This window comes from Bos grunniens, chromosome X (genome assembly GCF_055505025.1).
Source record: "Bos grunniens cultivar Pamir isolate PY7600 chromosome X, Bosgru_T2T1.0, whole genome shotgun sequence".
Classification (NCBI taxonomy): domain Eukaryota; kingdom Metazoa; phylum Chordata; class Mammalia; order Artiodactyla; family Bovidae; genus Bos; species Bos grunniens.
Genome location: NC_141194.1, coordinates 127,668,478 through 127,694,079, shown reverse-complemented (window position 1 = coordinate 127,694,079; position 25,602 = coordinate 127,668,478). Strand labels below are relative to the sequence as shown.

The following is a 25,602-nucleotide window of genomic DNA, read 5'->3' as shown; positions in this document are numbered from 1 at the left end:
AACTTAAGACATTTTGGCTCACATATTTCACTTCTCATTTTTGCTTATTTAACTCACAGAAACAGGAGACACCTTTAGGATACAGGGCTTCCCTGATAGCTCAAGCAGTAAAGAATCTGCCTGCCAATGCAGGAGACACAGGAGACCTGGGTTCGATCCCCGGGTTGGGAAAATCCCCTGGAGAAGGAAATGGCTACCCACTCCAGTATTCTTGCCTGGAGAATCCCATGGATAGACAAGTCTGGCAGGCTACAGTCCATAGAGTTGCAAACAATTGAACACAGAGACAAAAATTTTGAGTTCCTCAGAGACATACCCAAACAAAATGTGTAAATCAATGTGAAACTTCAGGTCTCCGTTTTCTTTTATTTTTTAAAGTAATTTCTGTTCTTTACAATGTGTGATCACACGCACACAGGCACGCACGTGCGCCTGCACTCGCACACATACACATATACACGATTTGAGATGGACAGAGAAACAAGGATAACTTTCAAACACAGACTTCCCTGGTGGCTCAGATGGTAAAGTGTCTGCCTACAATGCGGGAGACCTGGGTTCAATTCCTGGGTTGGGAAGATCCCCTAGAGAAGGGAAACGGCAACCCACTCCAGTATTCTTGCCTGGGAAATCCCATGGACAGAGGAGCCTGGCAGGCTACAGTCCATGAGGAAGCAAAGAGTCGGACACGACTGAGCGACTTCACTTCAAACACAAGGGTAATTTTTTTTTTTTTTACAAAGTTCAAAATAGATTACATTTATGTGCTTTTTAGTCATTACACAATGTACAGACATGATCCATTTAATGATTTATGCTCCCCAAATGGTTAAACAATGAAGATTTTCTATGAAAGAGTATATACATAAAAGCTTTGACTTTAGAAGCAAAGTACTGTTTCTTGCAAAAACCAACATCAGGCATATATCTTGTGTTTATCCTTGAGAATACTACAGTAGCAGTGCATAAATTCATTCTGTAAAAAGATCTGGAACATGATTTTCAAGAGTCTGAATGCATTGTGCTCTCAGATAAAAATCCTAAGTCAAAAGATCAATTACTACAACACTAACAGTTAAAACTGCATATATATGTTAGAGATCAGAAGAGGCTATAAAGAAATGTAAATAGTTGTGCTTCAGGGGACTTTTTTGGTAAAGTTGTTTTAATAATAAATACAAACTTATAAATACAACTTAAAAAATATCTCAGTGACTGGTATAAAATAGACAGATATCAAGGATTTTTTATGTTGATACTTGGCTTAGAGTTTAAAGGTGAAAAATCATCTCCACATAAACCACCTGGCATTGGTAGCCCCAATCTGGGCTAGTACCTTACAGTCAGGCAGAGGGCTATGGAGAAAAGACAAGTGATTTTCCTCCCATTACCATAAAGCATTATCCAGAGGTAAAGCTAGGGTGTACCAAGTAACTAAACAAATGTCTACCTTCCTTTGGAATTCTTAGACCAAATAGAATGGTCACCCTACTTCTTGGTGGCTGGACCACAACCTATTCTGCAGTTCATCAAATGAATTAAATATGTCTTCTGCGAGAGACTAAGCATGATCCCTCAGTACTTTATTCTTTTTATTACTCTCTACATATTGACTGTAAAACGTATTTTAGAAACACCATGGCAACTGTTTATAATGGTAGAGGACAAGGCATAGTTTACATAGGAACATTGATGTTCGTACCTAGGAAGTAAATGTACTTTTACTTTTAGGCTGGTCAGTTTGCTCTTTTAGGCCTTTAACTTTGAAGGACACATGACTGCAACAATCAAAGTGAATTAGAAAAAGGATGAGGAAATAACAAATGTCTTAATTAAGTCTTTTGCATGGGTGGCTTAGATGTAAAAAGAATTTCTTCAAATAATTTCCTAAGTGTCACTCAGAAGCCTCCTTGCTATCTGTAACATAATGTGCTGGAGTCCTTGGAATAAAATTATAGAGTAATTTAAAATATATATTATATATTTGAAATGATTGTAAATCATTCAATAGTTTGTAGCATGTTAATGGGGTGAAATAGAGATAAAAGGCAGTCCACATTCATATTTTCAAGATAAATGTACTTCAGAAGTCAACTGAACTCCTTGTTCATGTTCTAAATATAGCCATTGTGATAAGACCTGAAAGAAAAAATTGGAGCACAGTTAAAGATATGCATTTTACGAAATCTTTACAGCACAAAGCCAGGCACTCTACCAAGAACTCAAAATAAATTTGAATTTTGATACTATACAGATACTATAGCGGAAGATATCCAATATATAGTAATTGGCAGTCATTGGATAGATTTAAATAAATCACTAATGTCTGGCCATAGCTAATTTTTTAACCATTAAATATATCTCTCACATTTTCCAGTCACATCAGCTATAATAATAGCAGACATGGCAGTTTAAAGTGTCAGTAAACGCAGCCAACTTTATCAACAAAAACAATGTAAGCCTATTTGTATTCCAGTGTCCTAGAGCCACAAAGAGACAAAAGCATATATTTCTGCTTAGCTTGTTTCTTTGGAAGAGACTCCATACATAAGAATTTTAATAATATAAGAATATACTCGGTCCTAAATGGTTCTTAAAAAGTGAGTGATAAAGTACAGAGAAGGAAAATAATCGCATAGGACTTGGGGCAAAGATGCCCCAAAAGGTTAAGCTGGAGTAAGCCTAAAAGATGAACAGGAAAGACAGAAAACAGTAAGATGGGCTGGCATTTCAGGTGAGTGAATGGCAAGAACAAGGGCATAGAGGTAGGACTGGGGCTCCAGATGAGCTTTGGGAGGTCAATAAATAACCTAATGGGCTCTAACCAAGGATTTACATAGGGAAGCAGCTAGACAATATTAACTCAGAGAGGACTCGGAGCATGGAGTCTTCAGTGTCAAACTATGGAGTTATACTTCATTCTATGGATTATGGGGAATCATTGAAGGTTGTTGAGCAGAGTGGTGGTGGTGAAACCAACCCAGAATTGAAATCAACCTGACAGTAATGTGATGGGTGATTTTGGTTGAGGGGGAAATAACGGGGATAAAAGGGGGAGGAATAGGAAGAGAAGGGACACAGATAGAAGTCAGGGAGACAACTCAGGAGACAATTTTGAAGTTTAAAAAAAAGTGAGCACACCAAGGAACTGAAAAGAGTTGGCATCTCAAAAGAGGTGAGAGGAGACAATGAGGAAAGAGTCATGCATCACGAGAATCCTAATCTTTGACACATGGTAGGTATTGAATAAATGTTTGTTCATTTGAACTAATTAACTATAAGATTTCAAGCCAGGATGACTGAAAGAAATGATTCAATAGCCGACAAGGGAACTAGTTTAAAGAGAAAGGATCACAATATTAAACAAGGCTGCCTTGTTCATCTTTATCACTGTATGTGCTTTGTGTATTTCCCTAAGGTCAATTCCTAGAAGTGGAAATGCTGTATAATGGAGTGTATGCAGTTTATATTTTATACATGTTTTGCATGCATGCTAAGTCACTTCAGTTGTATCTGATTTTTTGTGACCCCATGGACTGTAGCCCGCCAGACTCCGCTGTACATGGGATTTCCCAGGCAAGAATACTGGAGTGGGTGACTATTTCCTTCTCCAAGGGATTTTCCAGACCCAGGGACGAACCTGTCTCTTGTGTCTCCTGCATTGGCAGGCGGGTTCTTTACCACTAGCGCCACCTGGGAATCCCATACAGTTGTAAATCAGCAAAAGGACAATAATGAATAAATGTAGTATTTGGTACTAGATAAATAAGTTTGAAAGAACCAAATGTAAGCCAACAATTAAATCTTAAAATACATTTTACCTCAACATGCTTCTGAAGCAATATTTTTTTGTTTTTCTTTAAAAAAAAAAAATCAAGCCACCACCATCACCCCATATACACATAAACCACCACTACCACCTCCAGGCCATAAAAATTGCCTACATAGGGAGGGGCAACATAGGGGTAGAGGACTAGGAAGTACAAACTGTTGGGTATGAGGCTCAAGGATGTATTGTATAACACAGGGACTGGAGTCAATATTTGTAATAACTGTAAGTGGAAAGTAATCTTTAAAATTGTGTTAAAATTTTAAAAAATTAAAAAGAATCAATTATAATCAATAGACCTTAGGTGAGCCATTTAAAGATTCTGGGCCTTGATTTATGTTAGGAATGCTTGCTTTAGGTTTAATATTAGTGTTTCTATAACTTTCATGTTTCTACAATGTATACTTTAAGTGTTTAGGATACAATTTAGTCCAGAATAGATTTTTTTAAAGAAATAATGGGATAAATAAAGGAATAATGTATTCTTCTTTTCAAGAAAAAAAACTGCCTATGCTATGCCCTGGTGGCTCAGAGGTTAGAGCGTCTGCCTGCAATGCGGGAGACCCGGGTTCGATCCCTGGGTCGGGAAGATCCCCTGGAGAAGGAAATGGCAACCCACTCCAGTATTCTTGCCTGGAGAATCCCATGGAGGGAGGAGCCTGGTGGGCTACAGTCCATGGGGTCACAAAGAGTTGGACACGACTGAGTCAAACTAGTACTAGTAGTATGCTATGCCCCAAAGCATCTTTAAAACACTTACCTAAGATATAAGCAGCCACTAATTTTTGATTCACACTTAAGTGGAGGTAGAGAGGCACCAGTGATTCCACATCCCCCAGCGTGGGAAGCATCAGAGCTGTAATACACACCACTGCCAAGAAGACAGTCAGTAAACTAGGTCCTGAGGAGACAGTTCTGTTTTCTGTAAAAAGACAAGAACCCCTGAGATTTCTTCTAAAAACAACTTAGATAAAAGTTCATTCATATAGACTGGCCACCACTCACCAGGATTCTGGTTTTGTCTAACTTCTCTGATACTTTCTCCATCATTCCCATCCCATGGGACCTTATCTGTTGGACTTATCTGGAAGCCCATTACAGGATGGAATGTTCTAGTGGCCATCATCCTTTCCCCACCACCCCACTGGAATTTGTAGAAAGTGTTTGAGCATGTATCACCTGTGTATGTTTATAAATTATAGGCATAAGTACTGTACTATTATATTTAATATGAAATATGCAAATAGAACTTTAATAGAATGGGCTAAAAACAGATAGAAATTGAAGTTCTAGCATTGTCTTCGCATACCCCTCATGCACTACTTGTGTGTACTCCGCCTTGGAGCCCACTGCAGTAGGGCTACCCTACCTTCTGGGAGTATCTTTGGTAGACCTTGAGACAGGTTTGGTCCTAATAACTGCAGCATCCTGCTACCATTTTGGAAAATGTTAAGGCACCAGAAAAGGTTCAACTTGAATGTTATTAAAACTGCCTATGAAAATTCTTGCCCTCCACTCTACCTGCATTTATAGTACAGAAGAAAACAGCAGAGACAATATCCGGCAAATAGTCTGCTAAATGAAATAACTGAGTCACAAAAGGACAAATACTATATGATTCCATTTGTATGAGAAATCTCAAATAGACAAACTCATAGAATCAGAGTAGAATGTTGGCTGCCAGGGGCCAGGTTGCTAATCAATGAGCATAAAAATCTCAGTTATGCAAGATGAGTAAGTTCTAGAGATCTGCTGTACAGCATTGTACCTACAGTCCACGATACTATATTGTACACAAAAAGTAGTTAAAACAGTAAATATCATATTGTGTTCTTACTATAATAATATAAAATTTAAAAACATTTATTATCAGGTCTGCCCTTCTATAGATCTGGCTGTACAGAACTATATAGTATTCATACCCATATTTTTAAGAAACCCACCAGCATTTTCTGTCTTACAGCTTTTCCCACTACCCTTCCTTTCATTAAAAGAAATAGCCAACAGCAACACAATCTTTGTGTTTTATTAATGAAAAACACTGTTCATTTTATTATTAGATGCAGCTTTTCTAAATTATTAATACCTTAGCTGTTGTGTGAAGCTTAATTGAGCCTCACGAAAGCCAGATAGCTGAAAACAAATTCAAAGTTTACAGTGATTATTGCTTGAGACGAAACAATAGCATAAATGCCTAAAAACAAGTCTGTCTTTTGCTAATGAATACAGTACTTTTGGTACTTGTTGCAAAGGTAAGTTTTCAAGGCAAATATTTCTGACAACTACACTGCTCAATGCAAACCCACAGTTTTATTCCCCTTGAAAGATAATTTCAAGAAATTTTTACCGTTTAGAGAAATTTCAAAAACATTCACACAAATGCTTGACATTTTTCAAAGTGGAGAGTTTTTCTGATACTACAGGGTTGTAAAAATTTTACAGATACAGAAAAAAATAAGGGTTCTTCTGTAATCCCATCTTCTTAGAGATAACACTGTTAATAGCTTGGTATATAGATCCTTGCAGATTTTATAAATGCCCATATAAACATGTAAAATGATTTTTTACTTAAATGAGACCATATTATACATACTGTTCTTAACTTTTTACTCTCACTTGGAAAAATATTTGAATCTCTTTTTATGTCAATATAGGACCATCTACCATTCTATTGTGTTGTTGTTTAGTCACTAAGTTGTGTCCAATTCCCATGGACTGCAGCCCGCCAGGCTCCTCTGTCCATGGGACTTCCCAGGCAAGAATACTGGAGTGGGTTGCCATTTCCTTCTCCAGGGGATCTTCCCCACACTGAGCCACCAGGGAAGCCCATTCTATTAAATCCTTGTAAATGTCTGCATGACATTCCATCTTTTGAATATCTGTAATTTAATCAATCCCCAATTTATAGACTTTTAGGTCATTTTCAATTCTTTATTATTATAATCAGTAATAAAGAAAGTAGTTTTCTTAAGCCAAAGAGCACTAGCTCAAACCTGGCATCAGACATAGCAGTTTTTTAGTAATATAATTAAGATAAACCCGCTGAGATTCAGATGAATCCTTTTAAAACACCTTTTTAATGACGTGGGCTTTGGTATTTTGTGAAAGTATGTTTTGTGGATTTCTCTTCAACTTCTGTTAAATGAAATATATATATATATATATACACACACACATACATATAATTATATTTATGCTCATAGACAAGGTCTAGAAAGTAACACGGAACACATAAAGGCAGATTTGTTAAGTGTGTGGGATTATAGGTATTGTTTCCTTCCTTTAATTTGTTACTAAGATGTCTTTTATACAATACATAAACTTGAGAAGAATTTCTCATTTTTACTGCCTTTCACTACATTTTAAGATCCAAATATCTTGAGATATAGCCTCTAACCATTTTTCCAGCAAAACTCAAAGAGAGAACCTCACAATATTGTTGTGCCTATAACATACTTAATAAACATTTTCTACAGCTAAAGACATGCAAAAATAATGACTCCCATAGAACAATCGCAATTTCTTTCAACATTTTGATTCAGAGAAACATAATGAAAAACGTAGAATTCCATATACTAGAAACCACACATAATTTACTATTAATTTAATAAACAAGAGAAGCTAAAAATATCACTCTGTGCGCCTAGATTGACTAAGTTACTGTTACACTCTATTACTTTACTCAATTTCCCGCCATATTATTAGAAGCATTGGGGTAACTACCCACAAATGGGACTTGCTGGCCAAGACTGTGGGGAGTGAGGAGCTCTACTGTGGGATTGCCCTTGCTCTACAAAGGAGCAGGAGACTTGGAAACTTTTTAAGATAAAGAACAACGATCTACCAGACTACCAGGTGAGAAGTCCAGCCTTTCTACTGAGGCCCATGTACATATTTCCTGTATAACTAATCTGTGCCGGGCCCTGTGCTAGATGCCAAGGACATAACGATGAACCAGACAAATAAGGTGCCTGCCTTCTTGAGCTTCCTGACAAGGATGGCTTAGAGAGGTGTTTTTCCCCCCCAAAACAGAGACTACCATGTACTATGCCAATATCTCCGATTCTATTCATCTACTTACTCCAATTTTACATTAGAACAATTCTCTAATGTACCTGAGATACAAAGGTTTGTTATAAACATAAAATAAGAAGAAAATGTTCAGTTAATACACATTTGTATTTTAGGATGATTTTCACTTGAATTCTAACAAATTTAAAAATAAAAGAAAAAAAATATATGTAAAACACTAAACCCTCTTGGGCATCACACCAGTCTGTTAAACACAAAAGTGATCTCCAATGACCACTTTAAATTACAAAATTAACACCCAAAACCAAACACTCAGATGGCCTTTCTTCTTCTATAAGAAGGCATTTTAAAAGAGGAATCCTGCATTTCACATCTATTTATAAGTCAACTTCACAGTACTGATTGGACATCAAAGTGTCCATTTGACGTCATCAAATGTCATCAAAGTGACACTTGACAGAGATTCTCTTTCAGCTTCAAAACACGAAAAACTAGTTCTGTCAGTTAATAACAGTTGCTGAGAAGAAAACAATCTACTAACTACTACCTAATTCCTAGTCTTGGTATCACCAGTGAACCTGGGCACTCCCTGCATGGAATGAGAAGACACTTGCCTCCAGCGAATGCCTGTCTTGTCAAAATAAACATTCTAAGATGAACAAACTGATAGGGATTTAAGAATTAATGTAATGACAAGTAGATGGTTTTTATTCCTTTATATATAGTGTTGCGATTTCAAGAACAGGTGCTATCATATTTATATATCATGATCAAAAAGTCACCATGCTTTTCTATGGAAAGTTTTCTCTTCCTCCCTTTATAATAGGGTTGACGGGAGATAAGAAGAAGATCAAAGGATGGGGGAATGATGTCCAAAGAGTTGAATATGAGGATACTGTCGATGTTGAAAGAATATATCGTAACACTCCTGAATATCTAAGCTGGAAGGAAATGAGGAATGGAGAGGGATTCAATTAACAGCCCACAGGGGAAGGGGATATTATAATCTACTTAGTTTAATTAACTTCAACTTTAATGAGTTTTTTTTCCAAAATAATATGAAAAGTGCACTTGGCCTACTGCCAAGCACAATTTCTCTCCTTCTTCGAATTAATTCAATGAGAAAGGATATAGGAAAGTCACAGAAGCAAAAGTACAGAATTGCCAAATTGTGCTAGCATTGTAAAGTACAGTGCCTGCAGTCTCAGGTTTTATAGACTGAAAAGCTCTGGCAATGACTGCCCCTGCCTTACAGCCCTGTCTCAGTTCAGTTCAGTTCAGTCGCTCAGTCGTGTCCAGCTCTTCACGACCCCATGAATCGCAGCACGCCAGGCCTCCCTGTCCATCACAAACTCCCGGAGTTCACTCAGACTCACATCCATCGAGTCAGTGATGCCATCCGGCCATCTCATCCTCTGTCGTCCCCTTCTCCTCCTGCCCCGAGTCCCTCCCAGCATCAGAGTCTTTTCCAATGAGTCAGCTCTTCGCTTGAGGTGGCCAAAGTACTGGAGTTTCAGCTTTAGCAGCCCTGTCTAGTGGAGTTATTTTCTCCCCTAAAAGGCCAGCTTGAGGTCTCTTGTTCAATTCTAGGTACCTGATCTCTACATTCACTTTTGAAGTAGTCAACTAGGTTTAGAGTGGCAGGTTATTGTTCTAGTAATTATTCTTTGCTCCCTGATTCATTTAAAGTAAGAAACATGTAAGACCTCAAAAGGACTTTAAAAACAACCTGAAGTAAAACAAAACAAAACAAAAAACCAACACAACGCAAAGTACCTGGTTGAAACGACTGCTCAAAAAATAAACTTTCAGTTAAATGTTCTTTTATTCTTTTTTCCTCCTCTTCCTTTTGTTGTTCTTTTGCGGACGGGAGAAGAGTAGCCACAACCTCTTTCCTTCCTAAAGCCTTCCTCTGGCTTTGTTCAGAAACTTGGAGACGGAATTTGTCTATTACGCCATAGTGACAGGATCGGACATCTCTGTGACGAATTACACTGAAACATTGAAAAAGAACAAATGCAGTTTAGGTTTCAAACAGAATTCAGCAAGAGATTTCATACATATTTACTGAGTGTTACCAAATACTCAAATACAGAAACTTGTTGATGATGTTTTTTTTTTTTTTTTTTTTAAATCACAGTATAACCCCAAAAGAAATGGGTAATTCTTAAATATTTGATGAATAAGAGTCTAAAATAAAAGGATAGGTAAAGGAAATTCCTTTTCACAATGACATTTTTTCCTGGCTATCTCTGTGTAGCAATATTCACTAAAGAGGATATATATGAAATTGTTTCTTCCCCACAGAAGTCTCAAAAATTCCTATTGCCACTTATTTATTGTTCAAATAACAAAATAACAAACCTCACCCTAGACTTCAATTAAAATTGAAGTCCATGCACAAAGGCAAAAATAAGCAATCGAATAAGTAGGTAATCCAGTAAGACCATGCAACAGAAGGCTAACAATACATTTCTGTATTTCTCTGAAAAGAGTATAAAGCAGTATAATTTTTTATGCAAGTTATCTTCAGTGCCATTCATTTTTACTTTATAAGAATAAAAAGAGAACACAAAACAATTAGGTCAAAGGTAACACATTTATGGGGCGAGATACTATATTTCTTTGGAATAGTCCTTATCATGTACACAATGAAAATCAAAGAAATATGCAAAAAAAATATCATCAAAGATACATCATTTTATGGCTCTGAGATGATGAAAATATATGCCAGAGAAAAAACTTCTGCTTCTCATTCTTATGGAAGATTTAAAGCAATACAGTTTACTTGGTAGCTTAAATTAAGGGCTGGTCATTAGATCCATCCGGTCACCTCTAGTTTTAAAGTGAAAGTTAAATATGAACAGCTTGAACAAACAATCATTTATCTGACACTTTAAGACCAAATTATCTGGAAGAGCTCAGCTAACATTTTCCAGATGAGTAGTTATACACTTGTTTCCTGTTTGTATAGACTAACTTTCAGTTTTATTACTGAATCATTTCAGATGAATTTATATTACTATTTTTCCCAGAGTGTAGCATTATTAGTCCCTCAATTGTCACTATAATAGCAAGATGTTCCAAAGAAGACTAAATTCCCTATTATAGCTAGAGAAATGTACAGGATTAAGTTAGAACTTTAATTCCATAAATCTCTCTGCTATGACTAAACGCACAACCACGAGGAAATGTTCATGGAAATATTAACACACACCTTGGCTCCAACATAATGAATTATTATGTGGCCAACCTGTTTAGAATTTCTTAGAAACTTCTTAAAAAGAATGTTGGCAGACAAACTCTCAGCAAAAATCCAAAATGTAATGAGTGCCAAGGTGGAGCAGCTTTAAGAAAAGATCTTTTGCAAGTTAAACACATAAATATCAACACACTGAAAATATGTTACCAGGAAGTGATTTTGACTTACATATCCATACAACACTGAGGCTTTACTGCACCGGCAGCGTCAACGACAACATACTTATTTGGAGTAGTACACAAAACTGAAAGAAAAAGTCACAATGGCCATTAGTGATTTTTAAAAAATTAATTTCTACAAGTCAAAAATTAGTAGGGAGTAGTTCAATCCATACAATAGACCTAGGAGACTCACCTTTGAACTTCAAGGCAAACTCATAGGGATTATAGAGTGTCAACACTTGCTTATGTGTTGACTGGTCATCTGCATAAAATATTAGCTCTGTGGGAAACACAAAGACAGGAAGATTTCCTTCCACTAACTCTGGCTGTCTTTTTTGTTGATGCATTGGCACTAAATCCCCCTCGCTGAGGCGTCGGTTTTTACAGTCTCAAATCTACTTGGGGTTTTTCTTAAAAATCAGTTAAAAACTCCAAAGCATTTTGGCAATCTGGAAAGAGAAGAGAGAAAGCAAGCTGAGTGATAACTGTTTTTCATGAGCTAGCTGTGACTAGCATGGTTAGCATACATTAAAACAGTCCCCAAATCATTTAAACATGCTTTTGACTTTTCCTCTTGGTTTACTTATACAGGTTCTACTAAACTCTGCAAAGAAACTTACACATGCTCCTTTCACATTTGGGATATCAACCTATGATAAGTTACTTACAAACTTGAATACAGGAATAAAGAAGGCTTCCTATTTAATCACCCTCGAAGAGGTGCGACCAAAGGGTTGTCAGTATTTTAAAACCTCAGATTAAAAAAAAAAAAGAATACATTTTGTTACAACATATTTTATGTGAGCCAATCAGAATTCTTAAAGAAGAAAAAAAAATAAAGTAAGCTTCCATGATTTACAGGGGAAAAACACAAGACTCACTTTTTTAATACTCATTATTCAGTCGCTAAGTCATGTTCGACTCTTGGTGACCCCATGAACTACAACATGCAAGGCTTCCCTTCACTATCTCCTGGAGTTTGCTCAAATTCATGTCCATTGAGTCAGTGATGCCATCCAACCATCTCATTCTCTGTCACCTACTTCTCCTCCTGCCCTCAATCTTTCCCAGAATCAGGGTCTTTTCCAGTGAGTCGGCTCTTCGAATCAGGTGGCCAAAACATTGGTGCTTCATCATCAGTCCTTCCAATGAATATTCAGGGTTGATTTCCTTTAGGATTGACTGGTTTGATCTCCTTGCTGTCCAAGGAACTCTCAAAAGTCTTCTCCAGCACCACAATTTGAAAGCATCAATTCTTCAGCACTCAGCCTTCTTTATGGGCCAACTCTCACATCCATACAAGACTACTGGAAAAACCATAGCTTTGACTATATGAACATTTGTCAGCAAAGTGATTTCTCTGCCTTTTAATACATTGTCTAGGTTTTTCAGTTTTTCTTCCAATGAGCAAGCTCTTTTAATTTCGTGGCTGGAGTCACTGTCTGCAGTGATTTTAGAGCCCAAGAATATAAAATCTGCCACTGCTTCCACTTTTTCCCCATTTATTTGCCATGAAGTGATGGGACCAGATGCCATGATCTTAATTTTTTGAATGTTGAGTTTTAAGCCAGCTTTTTCACTCTCCTCTTTCACCTTCATCAAGAGGCTTTTTAGTTCCTCTTCCCTTTCTGCCATAAGGGTGGTGTCATCTGCATATCTGAGGCTGCTGATCTTTCTCCTGGCAATCTTGATTCCAGCTTGTGCTTCTTCCAGCCCAGCGTTTCTCGTGATGTACTCTGCATATACGTTAAATAAGCAGGGTGACAATATACAGCCTTGCCGTACTCCTTTCCCAATTTTGAACCAGTCTATTGTTCCATGTCTGGTTCTAACTGTTTCTTCTTGTGCATACAGGTTTCTCAGGAGACAGGTAAGGTGGTCTGGTATTCCCATCTCTTTAAGAATTTCCCACAGTTTATTGTGATCCACACAAAGGCTTTAGCATAGTCAATGAAGCAGAAGTATTTCTGGAATTCTCTTTGTTTTTTTCTATGATCCAACAGATGGCAATTTGATCTCTGGTTCCTCTACCTTTTCTAAATCCAGTTTGTACACCTGGAAGTTCTCAGTTCACGTACTGGAGAACAGTAATACCAAAGAAGTTCTCGCATTATTGCGGATGTTCTAGGCCCCATATTAGATTTCCCAACCTGGGGATCCAGCAAAGGGACTGGAAATCCCCAGGGAATCTGACTTTGGAGGTCAGTGGGACTTGGGGAAACAGAGACTCTTGGAGGGCACAAACAAACCTTGTGCACACCAGGATGCAGGGGAAAGGAGCACTGACCCCACAAGAGACTGAGCCAGACATGTCTGTGAGTGTTTGAAAGTCTCCTGCAGAGGAGTGGGTTGGCAGTGGCCTATCGCAGGGACAGGGGCGCTGGCAGCAGCAGTCCTGGGAGGCACGTGTTGGCATAAGTCCTTTTGGAGGTCGCCTCTAGCCCTACCACAGAGCCTGTAGACTCCAGAACTGGGCCTCCCCAGGTTAAACAACTAATAGGGAGGGAGCACAGCCCCACCTATCAGCAGACAATTGGATTAAAGATTTTTTGAGCATTGGCTCTGCCCACCAAAGCAAGACCCAGTTTTCCCCATAGCTAGCTAGTCCCTCCCATCAGGAAGCTTCCACAAGCCTCTCATCCTCATCTATCAGAGGGCAGACAAAGGAGTCAAGAACTACAATCCCACAGCCTCCAGAGCAAAAACCACAATCACAGAAAGCTAACCAAAATGATCACATGGATCACAGCCTTGTGTAACTCAATGAAGCTATGAGCCATGCTGTGCAGGGCCACCCAAGAAGGACAGGTCATGGTGTAGAGTTCTGACAAAATGTGGTCCACTGGAGAAGAGAATGGCAGGCCACTCCAGTATTCTTGCCTCAACTCCAGTATTCTTGCCCATGAACAACATGAAAAGGCAAAAAAAAAAAAAAAAAAATCATCATTACAACAATGCTTTAGTTAGTGCCTCTGGCAGCATGGGTGGGACAGTTCTCTTAATCATTTTTCTATTGAAACCCACAAACAGAAATGTCTTGAAAAGAAGCCAAATATCCAAACTTGCTGAGTTTTCTATGAAAATTCAAGTCAGTAAGCAAGCCTTGGCATGCAAGTGGCACCATGCCTCCTCCTACACAAGTACACAAGCTTTGTGAGAGCTATTTTCTTCCAACTTCAGAGACCTTTTTGGATTCCTTCTGGGGCTCTTGAATATGTTCCAGAAAGTTGTAGCTGGCAGAAGTCTGCCTGTCTGATAAGTAATGTTTCTGCATTTATTTCCTAATCTAATTTTGATCAACAACATTCTTATTTAGTTAGCACCCCAAATATGGCTTTGTAAAATAAAATATGAAAGCAAAAATATACAATCACAGAAAATGTCTGAGTTTGTAGATCACAGCTTTAGAATAGGCCACAAACCATTTAATACTTTGCACTCAAGTTCTCATACACTCAAAGAGAAATATTAACAAATGATTACATTGTTTGATTTCTACCAGCTATCAGGGCTGTGATTCTGACTGGGGCTTTGTCCACTTTTATCAAATAGGATACTGTATAATCATGTATGCAAATTTTTATTCTTTTTTCCCAGCAGAACATTGTTGTTGTTCAGTCGCTAACTCATGTCTGACTCTTTGTGACCCCATGGGCTGTCCTTCAACATCTCCCAGAGCTTGCTCAAACTCATGTCCATTGGTTGGTGATCCCATGCAACCATCTCATCCTCTGTCGCCCGTGTCTCCTCCTGCCCACAATCTTTTAGGTGAGGAACTATGTCAAGAGCTGCACAGAAATACAAAAATGAATAATGCACTGGCCTTGCTCTCCAGAGACTAGTCTAACTGAAGAGACAAAACAAATATTTAAGCTGCTGCTGCTGCGGCTGCTAAATCACTTCAGTCGTGTCTGACTCTGTGCGTCCCCAGAGACAGCAGCCCACCAGGCTCCCCTGTCCCTGGGATTCTCCAGGCAAGAACACTGGAGTGGGTTGCCATTTCCCTCTCCAATGCATGAAAGTGAAAAGTGAAAGTGAAGTCGCTCAGTCACGTCTGACTCTTAGCGACCCCATGGACTGCAGCCTACCGGGCTCCTTCGTCCATGGGATTTTCCAGGCAAGAGTACTGGAGTGGGGTGCCATTGCCTTCTCCGAATATTTAAGCTACTTTTATTATAATGCATACTGCTGTATATAAAGTGCTAGGGAGTTAGAAGACTGCCTGGATAATTCTACCTGGAAGAGAGGCCAGGAGATAATATTTGGGGTGGCCCTTAAAGAAAAGAAAGGCTTCTGTGTTGGGGGGAGTGAGCAGGGAGGGCATTCATTCCTGGGGATCAGCATAAGCAAAGACACAAGAATGTGAAAGGAAGAAGCTTGGTAAGGTCAGCATCCACAGGCTGCCCCAGAGCCCACTTTCTATTTGTACACTTACGGCATGCCTATAGCTCATATGTGTTAGGTTGTTGTTACTGTTTTGACTAAGCCCAAAGCACTCAACATTTTTATTAATAATAATATTTTACATCTGTTTAATTTACAACAGATTACAAACTTCTTATTAATTATATATACCAAATGAATTGATATATGTAAAGCCTTTAGCACTTGCTATAGGCAAGGTGCTACTCTAAGTATTCGTTGCTATTACTAAATTAGGAAAAGACCAGACAGACAAAAAAATGCCAGAAGGCCTCTCTTTGTCCAGTATTCTTTCCACTATACCAAACTAACTGTCCATTTCAATAAAAGAAAACTAAAGTTATTCTGAAGGGCATCTGATAAAATTATTTTACTTCTGAGTTTTTATTTGCCATGAATTTCATTTCTTTGTTAAGAGCTATACACATTTCTATTTGGATAATGTACTCCTGGAAGTTTGGGATACTTTTTTGAATAGAAAATGATAAGCTCTACAATTACTTTCTTAATAAGCTTAGCTATCAGGAATAGAACAACCAAATTTGGCATCACTAAATAATATTCAACATTTTACTCTAAAATTCAAGGTGAGAATTTAGCTTATGATAAAAGGTAGCATCTCTAATTTGTGGAACATAGTTCAGTCAAATGTTGATAAAATCAGGTATCCAGAAAAAAAGTTGATTTTATGCCTCACTCCTTATAAAATTCCAAAATTTAATTGTAATAAATCCTAAATGGAACGAAGCTTTAAATGTATTTTTAAAAACATAAAAGCACTAGAAACCATGGGAAATCTGTTTTTTATATAATCTTAGGCTCTCTAACAACCAGAAACCAAAAAAATAATAAATTCAACTATACAAAAATTTTTAAAGTTCTGCATGGCAAATAAATTTTATAAGTAAAGCTGAAAGAACATTTTCAATTCATATCACAGGCAGTGTGTAATTCCCCTACTATATATAGAGGACTCATAAATCATTAAAAAAAGATAATGCAATATAAAAATGAGCAAACACTGTAATATTTTGTAGAAAAGGACATACAAATTGTTTTTAAAGTTACAAAAGTATGTGTAACTTCACTCACAAGAGAAATACAAACTAAATCTATACCGAAATACATGTTTTTACCTGTCAAATTGGCAAAAATAAAAATGTTTGACAGTACATGGTGGGAGCAATCAGGCATGTTCTTACATTGCTTCCAAGGATATAAATATAAATTGGCACATCCACTATACCTGCTAAAATGAAATGTATATAACCCTCAGATCTAGAGATTCTACTTCTAGGAATGTGTTGGGCATAAATATTCCCAAATATTCCCCTTGTGTGAAATCCTGTATGAGAAAGGTTTGAGGGATTTTTTTTTTTTTTTTTTTGGAGGGGGGTTGCTTTTTTTTTTTTCTTGCAGCACTGAGTATTAATAAAATAATTTATGTGAGGCACATAGAATGAAGCTTGGCATGCAAGAAGGGCTAGTTGTTGCAACAGCAAAAGACTGGAAACAGCCCAAATGGTCATTAATAAGAGATTCATTAAATTAAGTATGATAAAGTCATTTGCTGGGATACCAGCTATGTATCAAGAAGAAAGGGGAAGCGCTTTGGCAGCATGCAATGCAAACTGTAGGGTATGCTACTTTTGGTGTGGAAAAGGGAGATAAAAGACTATGTAAACCTATTTTCTTGGATATGGGGGAAATATCTTTGGAAGGACAGCCAGGGCTGCCCCTGGAAGGACAGACTGAATGGCTGAGGACAGGGGTGAGAGGGAGTTTTCTCTGAACACTGTTTTATATCTTTTGAATTCTGAACCACATGAAGACCTAATTTAAAAGTTAAAAAAAAAAAAAAAAGGTTGAATCAAGCAATAACTCTACTAGAGGCTAATTTGAGAAAGGTGCCAGTTTTGAAACATAAGGAATTTAGAAACCATGTGTGAAAAATCTGTTAACTGCTCTTTCCAATTTATGGTCTTTTAATAACATTGAAAACCTTAACCTATGTGTTAAATAGAATGATTTTAATTATTTAAGATAAGTTAATATGCAACAGAAACTCAATACAATGAGAAAAAGTAAGATTTATTGAAGATAACTTGCAAACCTAGGAAAATGTAAAACTTTGTCACAAAGGAATATGAGGCAGTTTGTAAATCTGAGAAGTTAAAATTAAACACACAGAACAAGTGCTAAACTCTTGTTTCTAACCTCAAGAAGTTAGTTGGCACAGGTCAGAGTAGATTATTAGCTTTAAATGATGGCTTAGTAGAAATTCTTATTTTTGAATTTTGAAGCTTTCTCTTTATGAGTTAAATATTTTCCCATGTATCGTGAATAGGCTGGCTGTCCCCTGGTCACCATTTTCAGCAGTTTACTATTTCTTTTCAGATTTCTGTTGCCATTTTTCACTTATCTTGGCTAAGATATAAATCGCCTCCCAAACTCCAACCAGTGGAGATTAGGGAGGAATTAGCACCAGGTCACCAGTGCAATATTATAGACTCTGCCAACAAACACGATGGAGTGTGACACCTGCCTTTAATTAATGGTTTTCCGGAGACTAACACTTTCTTTTTGCTCTAGTCAATGTTGCAAAATGATAAAATGCAAAAATTCTGGGGACAGATTATACATTAAGCTGGTAAAACCTCACAGCAAATCAGTTAATAAGGTTGCTTTCTGAAAGTCAAGTACACACAGAGTCAAAGAATGTCAGCTCCTAATCCTTCTCATTTTACCAATAAGAAAAGCAGGCCCAGAGTGGTTAAGGGTCTTACCCAAGGTTGCACAGGATATTGGTGGCAGAACTCTGGTCTTCAGACTCACACTTCCTTATACAATGATCATCTCCTCTGTGTCTCAGTTCAAAAATCCTGCTTCCCTGATGCTGATGGCCATTCATGCCCTCATCTCTAGAAAATTCCCCTGCTTTTCCATAAAAGAAGAATTCTCAAAGGATGACCCAAAATTCAAGTCTTGATGCATGTGTTTCCTTTTCGGTTTTATCAAGGAAAAAAACACAGACAATTTCACTCACTAAGTTGCACATACTTTCTTTTCCTGATTGTGAAAGCAGAGCTATGGCTGTTAGTAACCCAAGTTTGAGCTTCCTTTGTGGCTCAGATGGTAAAGAATCTGCTTGTAATGTGGGAGACCTGGGTTCAATCTCTGGGTTGGGAAGATCCCCTGGAAGAGGCCATGGCAACCCACTCCAGTATTCTTGCCTGGAGAATCCCCATGGACAGAGAAGCCTGGTGAGCTACAGTCCATGGGGTCTAAGTCGGACATGATTGAGCGACTAAGCACAGCACAGCACAACCAAACTTTACTTTATTCTTCCTCTCTGGATGCCAAAATTTTACGCATTCTTCGAAGCCTACTTCAAATGTCCCCTCTTTGTTGACTTCATCTACTGCTCTAATCTACAAGGATCTCAGTAATTTTATTACATTATTTTTTAATATACTTATCGCATATAGTGAATAATTTAACATTTGTTTTATGTGGAGTAATTATGACTCCAGATTTCAGGCATAACGCTATATTGTTTTTCTCTGGGGTTGTGTTTGTTTTGTTTTGCTGTTTTGTTTTTTGCATCTGAAGACTAGACATCAATGTTAGGCATTAGAAGATACTGAACTCAGCAGTTAACCTACAGGTGTCCACTAATAACTGGCTCCTCCATCAGCTCCCTTTCCCCATAGCTGAACACCCTTTATCCGCAAAAGACAGGCAACTGATCCCAATTAGAGGAACAGTAAATCTATGGTGGCTACCTGCCATGGGCTGGGGTAAGAGGAGAACCGAGAGCATCAGCACTCCCAGCTGCCTCTCCCCTCCCTCCTCCCTCCCACTTCCCTCTCCTCACCATCCCTGCCTCCTTCCCCCTTGCCCAACTAGGCCAGCAGGGTTTAGAAATCTGAGGCTCTGATATACCCCCGACATTACAGAAAGACAACACCACTCAGAGCTCCTGGTACCGGAAACTGCCTCATCCTTTTCCTCTGTACCCAAAGCACAGAAATGCAAACATGAATGAAATCTGAAAGAAAACCTTATGTGTGCACACCACCTTGTGACCAGTTTGCAAACTACTCTCCCTCTAAAAAAAAAAAGAAAAAAAAGAGAGAGAGAGCCTCAACACACTGAAATCGGCACCTATACTTTCTACCCGCACTTCTGGGAGGAGACCAATACTCCAAAGTGTGACCATTTGCTATCCTTCTCACTTAGGATGGACCAGAGGAAGGGGAAGACAAGGCTCTGAGATACACAGGGACATTTGCCCTCCCCACCCCCTGCCCTTTTTGCGGGGGGATAGGAGGCTGCAAGAAAAATGAAAAAAGTAATTCTTGGGGATTCTTGTATCAAACTGGTTCAAAGTGTGAAACAGTTAGGCATGATTCGAAGTACAGCCTGCCCCAGACACTAGTGAGCCATCTGCGTGGCTACAGTGCACCAGCTACTTCCTACCTGTCCCTGGCTCTTGTGTTTACTGATTAGGGGACCCAGCTCCACCTTCAGGCCAGTCCCCTTTTATCTGGGCATAGGGGCTATCTCTTTCTTCCATACATGGTGCAGTCTCTGCCAATGGCCAACTACATAGTATATAGTGAACAGCAATATGTTCTTTTGCTTTACTCTCACTGGTATCAAAACCTCTCTTTCCTTCCCATTTCATAAAGTCAGCTTTCCTCATCTCTGAGCTTCTAGTATTATCTGTTAGGCTTTTTAATGGCTGGTCTGTTCCTAAAATTGACTCTTTCACAAGCAATGTTCTAATGTTCATGCTATATTAGATGGTTCACTGCCCAATATTAGGCAATTTTGTTTTTATACACTTTCTAGTTTTTTTGTATAATTTGATATCTTAAAGATTGACTGCTATAAATGATATGTATTGCTAGGCTATTACATATTTAAGATGTAAAAGTTAAGTAGTGTACGTTTTAAGGTTTAAAAGAAATAAGGATGGGGAATTCCCTGGTGGTCCAGTGATTAGGCCTCTGGGCAGGGGGCATGGGTTTGATCCTGTCAGGGAACTAAGATCCTGCATGCTGTGTGGCATGGCCAATAAATAAAAGAAATAAGGATGCCCTCCAATAATGTCTTTTTAAAAACATTTCTTTCTAACTAGTTATTTGCAACCTTTGTTTTACAAAATCCAAATATGTCTTCAGTTATTTCCAGATGTATGTACAATTCTCAAAGTCCATATTAATTAACTATATGAAATACATATGTTGCTATGAAGAGCACTCTCAGAAGTTTGAGGATCACAAATTATTTCAACAAACATTTACTGAGCACTTATTATATACCAGGCACTGTGTTAAGGAATATGGAGAAAAGATGAAATCATGGTCTCAGCCCTCCAAAAACTCAGTCTAGTACGAAAAATGGATATACATAGTAATTAGGATAAGATGTGAGAAGAGTTAAAATGCTGATAAATACAAAATGCTCTGGGATCATAAAGAAAGTGACAGTCTGCCTTAAATAGGGGTTTGCAGTAGGAGTGGAGGGAGATGGGGGTGAATTCCAAGGAAGAGTATTTGTGGAGGCATGAAAGGGACTCTTAAAATGAGCTTTAGCATTGCCTATGGTTAAAAAATAGCATGTGTGGGGGAGCAGCAAAAGAGAAGGCTGGAAAGGTAAGCTGGAGGCAGATGGTGAAAATCTTCTAAGCCAAGTTTGAGAGGTTTAGACTTGATTCTGGATGCCAGCGTTTCTCAAAATGTGGTACCAGACCAGCAGCTTCACCTGGGAACTTGCTAGAAATGCAAATACTTGGGTCCCACCTTAGACCTATTGAATCAGAAATTCTGGGGTCGGGGCCCAGCTCTCTGGTTTTAATAAGCCCTCCAAATGATTCTGATGCACACAATGCTTTGAGAACCACTGCTGCAGGCCAAGGGAAACTTGGAAGGATTCAGAACAGGGAACTGACTGGATATGATCAGAAGTAGGAGACCGGTTGCCACTCACCACTCAAGCACCGGGCCTGACTCCAAAGTAGCTACCACAAACAAAAATATTAAATGAATGTGGCATGGAGAAGTGAGGGGCTACACTAAGGCAGGAGTAATGGAGAAGAAACAGATTGTAGAGATGTTTTTCAGGTAGCTCAAGTTGAATCAGGTGACTAGGATATATCCATACAAGTGTGACCAAAATGGTTTTTATATAAAAAGCAAGCTATAATCTTGTCGACTGTATCAATTACTGAGTGTTTTAAGAAGTGAGCCACACAGACTCTAGAAAAAAGGGGAGGTCAAGAGCAATTTCTATGTGTTCCCACAGGGTCAAGAGCAAAGGGTGCCCTGGCATGTACATGACTTTTCTGATCTGCTTGGCAGTTCTACATCTCCCTTGAAGTTAATAAACTGGTATTAATATTAACATAGAAATCTTTTGTGAGTTTGGTTAGTATGAATCAATCCCTGAGACTGACTGATAGTTTCTGAATGTGCTGGCAAAATGCAATTTTGAAAACCTGGTACTTGTCCTGATGATCTAGTCAAGGTACTGCCAAGGGGAAAACCTGCTATAGCCTTTTTATGCCAATTTCATCACTGATCACATAGCCCATTTAATTCAGGTAGAAGCTGGAATGAGTGAAAGAATCAGACTTTGTACTATGCCCTGAAGGTCAAGAAAGTTAGGTGGAACTGTTATTTCTAATTTTGGAGGCAGGATTTAGCTGAAGCAATCTTCAATTTTCTGACAGAGAGGAGGTAGAGAAAGGTACAGGTCAACCTACATGGTTAACTTACCTAATGACCTAATGAGAATTTTGCAGAATGCGATTCCTATTTCTATTAGGACTCTAGGTACTTCTTGTTACATACTGTATGTTCCTTTCAGTTGATACCAACATCTTGGCTTATTTAACCAGCTTATTTTATCCAAGAATAGTGCCCAATCAAAAACTGCACTATTTTGTGGAATTTGAGAGCTATAAGGGGCTCTGGAGATTAAAACAAAACTTTCACATTACAGATGAAGAAATGGAGGGCCTCAAAGAGTAAATCACTTAATCTATTTATTGTAGGGCAAGGTTCTCCAGAATGCTACAAAGTGGCAAAACAAGATTCAGAACACTAATAATCTGTTTCAGACAAGATTTAAAATTTCTCTTTCATTTTAAACTTTTTAAAATCAGAAAAAAGAATGAATTACTTTATTGAGCTATTTGAGACATGGGAAGCTTTTCTTGCAGTTTCTTGTTTTCTGCTTTTCAGAAATTGGAGTTAAATGTAAAAGATCCATGAGAAAAAAAAATCGAAAGCAAAAAATTTAGGAAGAAAATGTGCAAGAATAAGTTAAGGGGAGAAACATGCATTATGTTATAAGCTATTTGTTCTATTTTCTATCTTTGCCTATAACATGGTAATTTTGTACTGAATACTGTCCATTACATTTAAATATATTTTATAAATAAAAGGAATTCAAAAATTTCAAAGATCCTGGTATGTGAGTAAATGTCTTATTCTGAGAGTTCTAGAAATGCTTCAGAAACTACCTTAATTTTGAATCCTGTTTGGATAAGAAGACGTGAACAACTTGAAAGGAACATTTGGCCCTGTTTCCTGTTTTCCAAACTTCCCACTGCTTTATAAGCAAATATATGTGTAATCTTAAAGCTGGTGTCCATCCCCTATTCAATATCCTGTATATGGTATTTTCTCCGCAGAGATTTCCCAGCATTTAGAGGAAACAAGTGGACAAGAATTTCATCATCAAGAATATATTATTCCCGTGTGTGCCCTGCCTGAAGAAGTAGATTTTCCCCTTCTGTCTGGAATTCACATTAACACAATGCATTCTGAAAGTACACTACTGTTTGGGCAAGATCCAAAGGACCCAATTTTTCAGGTTTCTGTCCTCTTTAGCGCCCTCAAAGATAAAAAAAAAAAAAAAATCCGGACTTTTTCCCACCAAGTTAGGTCTCCTCGATTCTACTGGGACAGAAATGCTACTTCAGTCCAGAGAGGAGAGATGTCAGCTACTTTATCCAGGGGGGACACCACAGAGCATTGACGAAGGGTTGGAAGACTGAGCAGGGAGATCAAACGGTCCATCTTAGGACTTCAGCTCCACCAGGTTGGGGCCCTGCCTTTCCAGCCCTCGTCCCCACACCGGCCGGCTCCATGTGAAACCGGTCATGTGAGCCTGTTTACAGCAGAGCAGCTGGTGCAACCATCAGGATCCGTGCGGAGGTCCAGGAAAGGAAAAGATACAGGCCACGTACCCCTTACCAACTCCCCCCCCCCATTATTGATATTTCAAGAAGGCGTTTCCTGTCACTCCCAGCCTCTCCGCCCCACTTTCATCGCCCTCCAGCGATCCCGGGACTCCTCGCTCCAGCCCAGCCGATTTCCTTCCAATTGCTCGCCGCGGGGACGGGCTGGGCTGGGAGGAAGGGCGAGGACGATGACAGCCCGAAGGTGTCGACCTCCCTCCCCTAGCCCTCCTCAAAACATCCGCTAAAGAGTTGTCCCTGGAGTCTCATCCCCGGGGCAACCGAACTCTGTCTGGCAGGCACCGGGAGGATCCCGAGCCAGCTGCCTCCGCCCGGGCAAAAGCGAAACACACACGAGCCGGCCCGACTCTGGGGCGGAGATCCGCGATCGGCGAGGCAATTGACAGTCAGAGATGGGGCAGCAAGGACTCCATCTGCCTTCCCCCCACCTCCCACCCGCGTCCCGGCGCCGCGGAGCCCGGCTGTCAGTCACAGAGCCAAGCTCCGGGTTTGGGTACGGCTCATTCTTTCCGCCGGGTCTCTCGGCAACGTAACTTCCACGTCTTCCCGAAGTCGGAGAAAGTGGGTGACGGGACGGTGGGGGACTCTCACCTCGGCAACACCGGCTCCTCGGAAAGCAGCTGCGATTGCTCCCTCCGGTCCTTTGTCAGCATCTCTAAGCTGCACTGCCTGCTGGGATACCGGAGGACTCAAATACCACCTCTCTCCGCCCTCGAGGATGAGCTGCAGTTGCAGGGTGGGTGGGAAGAAGGAGAAGAGGTGGGGCCGGGGGCGGGGCCGGATCCAGGGGCAGGGCTTCCTTGCTTGCCACCTGGTCTCTGGGTTTCTCCTGGCTCTCTCTGACCTGCCTCTCCTCTCTTTCCTGCTGCCCCTTGAGGAGAATGTGAACTCTTACAGAAGACAGTCTCTCGTTGCACTTGTTAGGCAGTGATCCTTGACTTATTCCCCTACACACACACACTCACACACACACTGAGGACAGAAGCTAATTAATTCTACCTCTGAGACATCTTATTAACCACCTCTTTCTCCAAGCCATCCTCAGTGCTACAGGCTCTGTTTCGGCCCCATGATTTTTTGCTTGAACCATTGCAGTAGCCTTCTGATTAGACTCTCTCCTTCCACTCTTGTCTTTGTCTAAACCACCTCCCAGACAGCAACCAGAGGGATTTAAGATGTATATGCAACATATTACTCTTCTGCTTAAAACCTTTCAATGTCTCAACAGTATCTACAACCCCTTAGCATTTTATATGAGGTCCTCTGCAATCCTTTTCTGATAACTCAATACTTGAGCCCATCAACTGCCATTCCTGGAAGATAGTAGGGCCTGGGACAACTCAACCAGCACTGGCTGCCCCCAATACTCCCCCTTGAGAGGCCACACTGTCAGTAATGCTCATAGGCCCCTTTTGTTATTGTTCAGTTGCTAAGTCATGTCCAACCCTTTGTGATCCCATGGACTGCTGCACTCCAAGCTTCCCTGTCCTTTACTATCGCCTGGGGTTTGTTCAACCTCATGTTCACTGAGTCAGTGATGCATCAAACCATCTCTCCTTGGAGTATCATTAAAGAGAGAATTTTCAAAATTAAATTTTAATGATGTCCATTAAGGAGAATA

General features: G+C 39.3%; 1 protein-coding gene across 1 annotated transcript; it reads right to left on the bottom strand.

The window, feature by feature from the left end:
• Positions 1 to 346: 346 nt before the first annotated feature.
• On the bottom strand, positions 347 to 24,648 carry MOSPD1 (motile sperm domain containing 1). The gene is made up of 6 exons (XM_086389213.1): positions 24,573 to 24,648; positions 11,478 to 11,733; positions 11,292 to 11,367; positions 9,638 to 9,855; positions 4,590 to 4,751; positions 347 to 2,139 (listed from the first exon to the last, which is right to left on the bottom strand). Exons 2-6 carry the CDS (start codon positions 11,629 to 11,631, stop codon positions 2,108 to 2,110), a joined length of 642 nt encoding a protein of 213 aa, XP_086245339.1. The 5' UTR covers positions 11,632 to 11,733; positions 24,573 to 24,648; the 3' UTR covers positions 347 to 2,107.
• Positions 24,649 to 25,602: the final 954 nt, after the last annotated feature.

What these genes read in the sequence shown, in the direction of transcription:
- MOSPD1 (XM_086389213.1), bottom strand. Translation starts at nt 11,631, where the DNA reads ATGCATCAACAAAAAAGACAGCCAGAGTTAGTGGAAGGAAATCTTCCT. An exon ending in CCTCAGTGTTGTATGGATAT is followed by an intron (nt 9,856 to 11,291) that starts GTAAGTCAAAAT and finishes TCAATGTTTCAG; the next exon opens with TGTAATTCGTCACAGAGATG. An exon ending in TGAGCAGTCGTTTCAACCAG is followed by an intron (nt 4,752 to 9,637) that starts GTACTTTGCGTT and finishes GTCTTTTTACAG; the next exon opens with AAAACAGAACTGTCTCCTCA.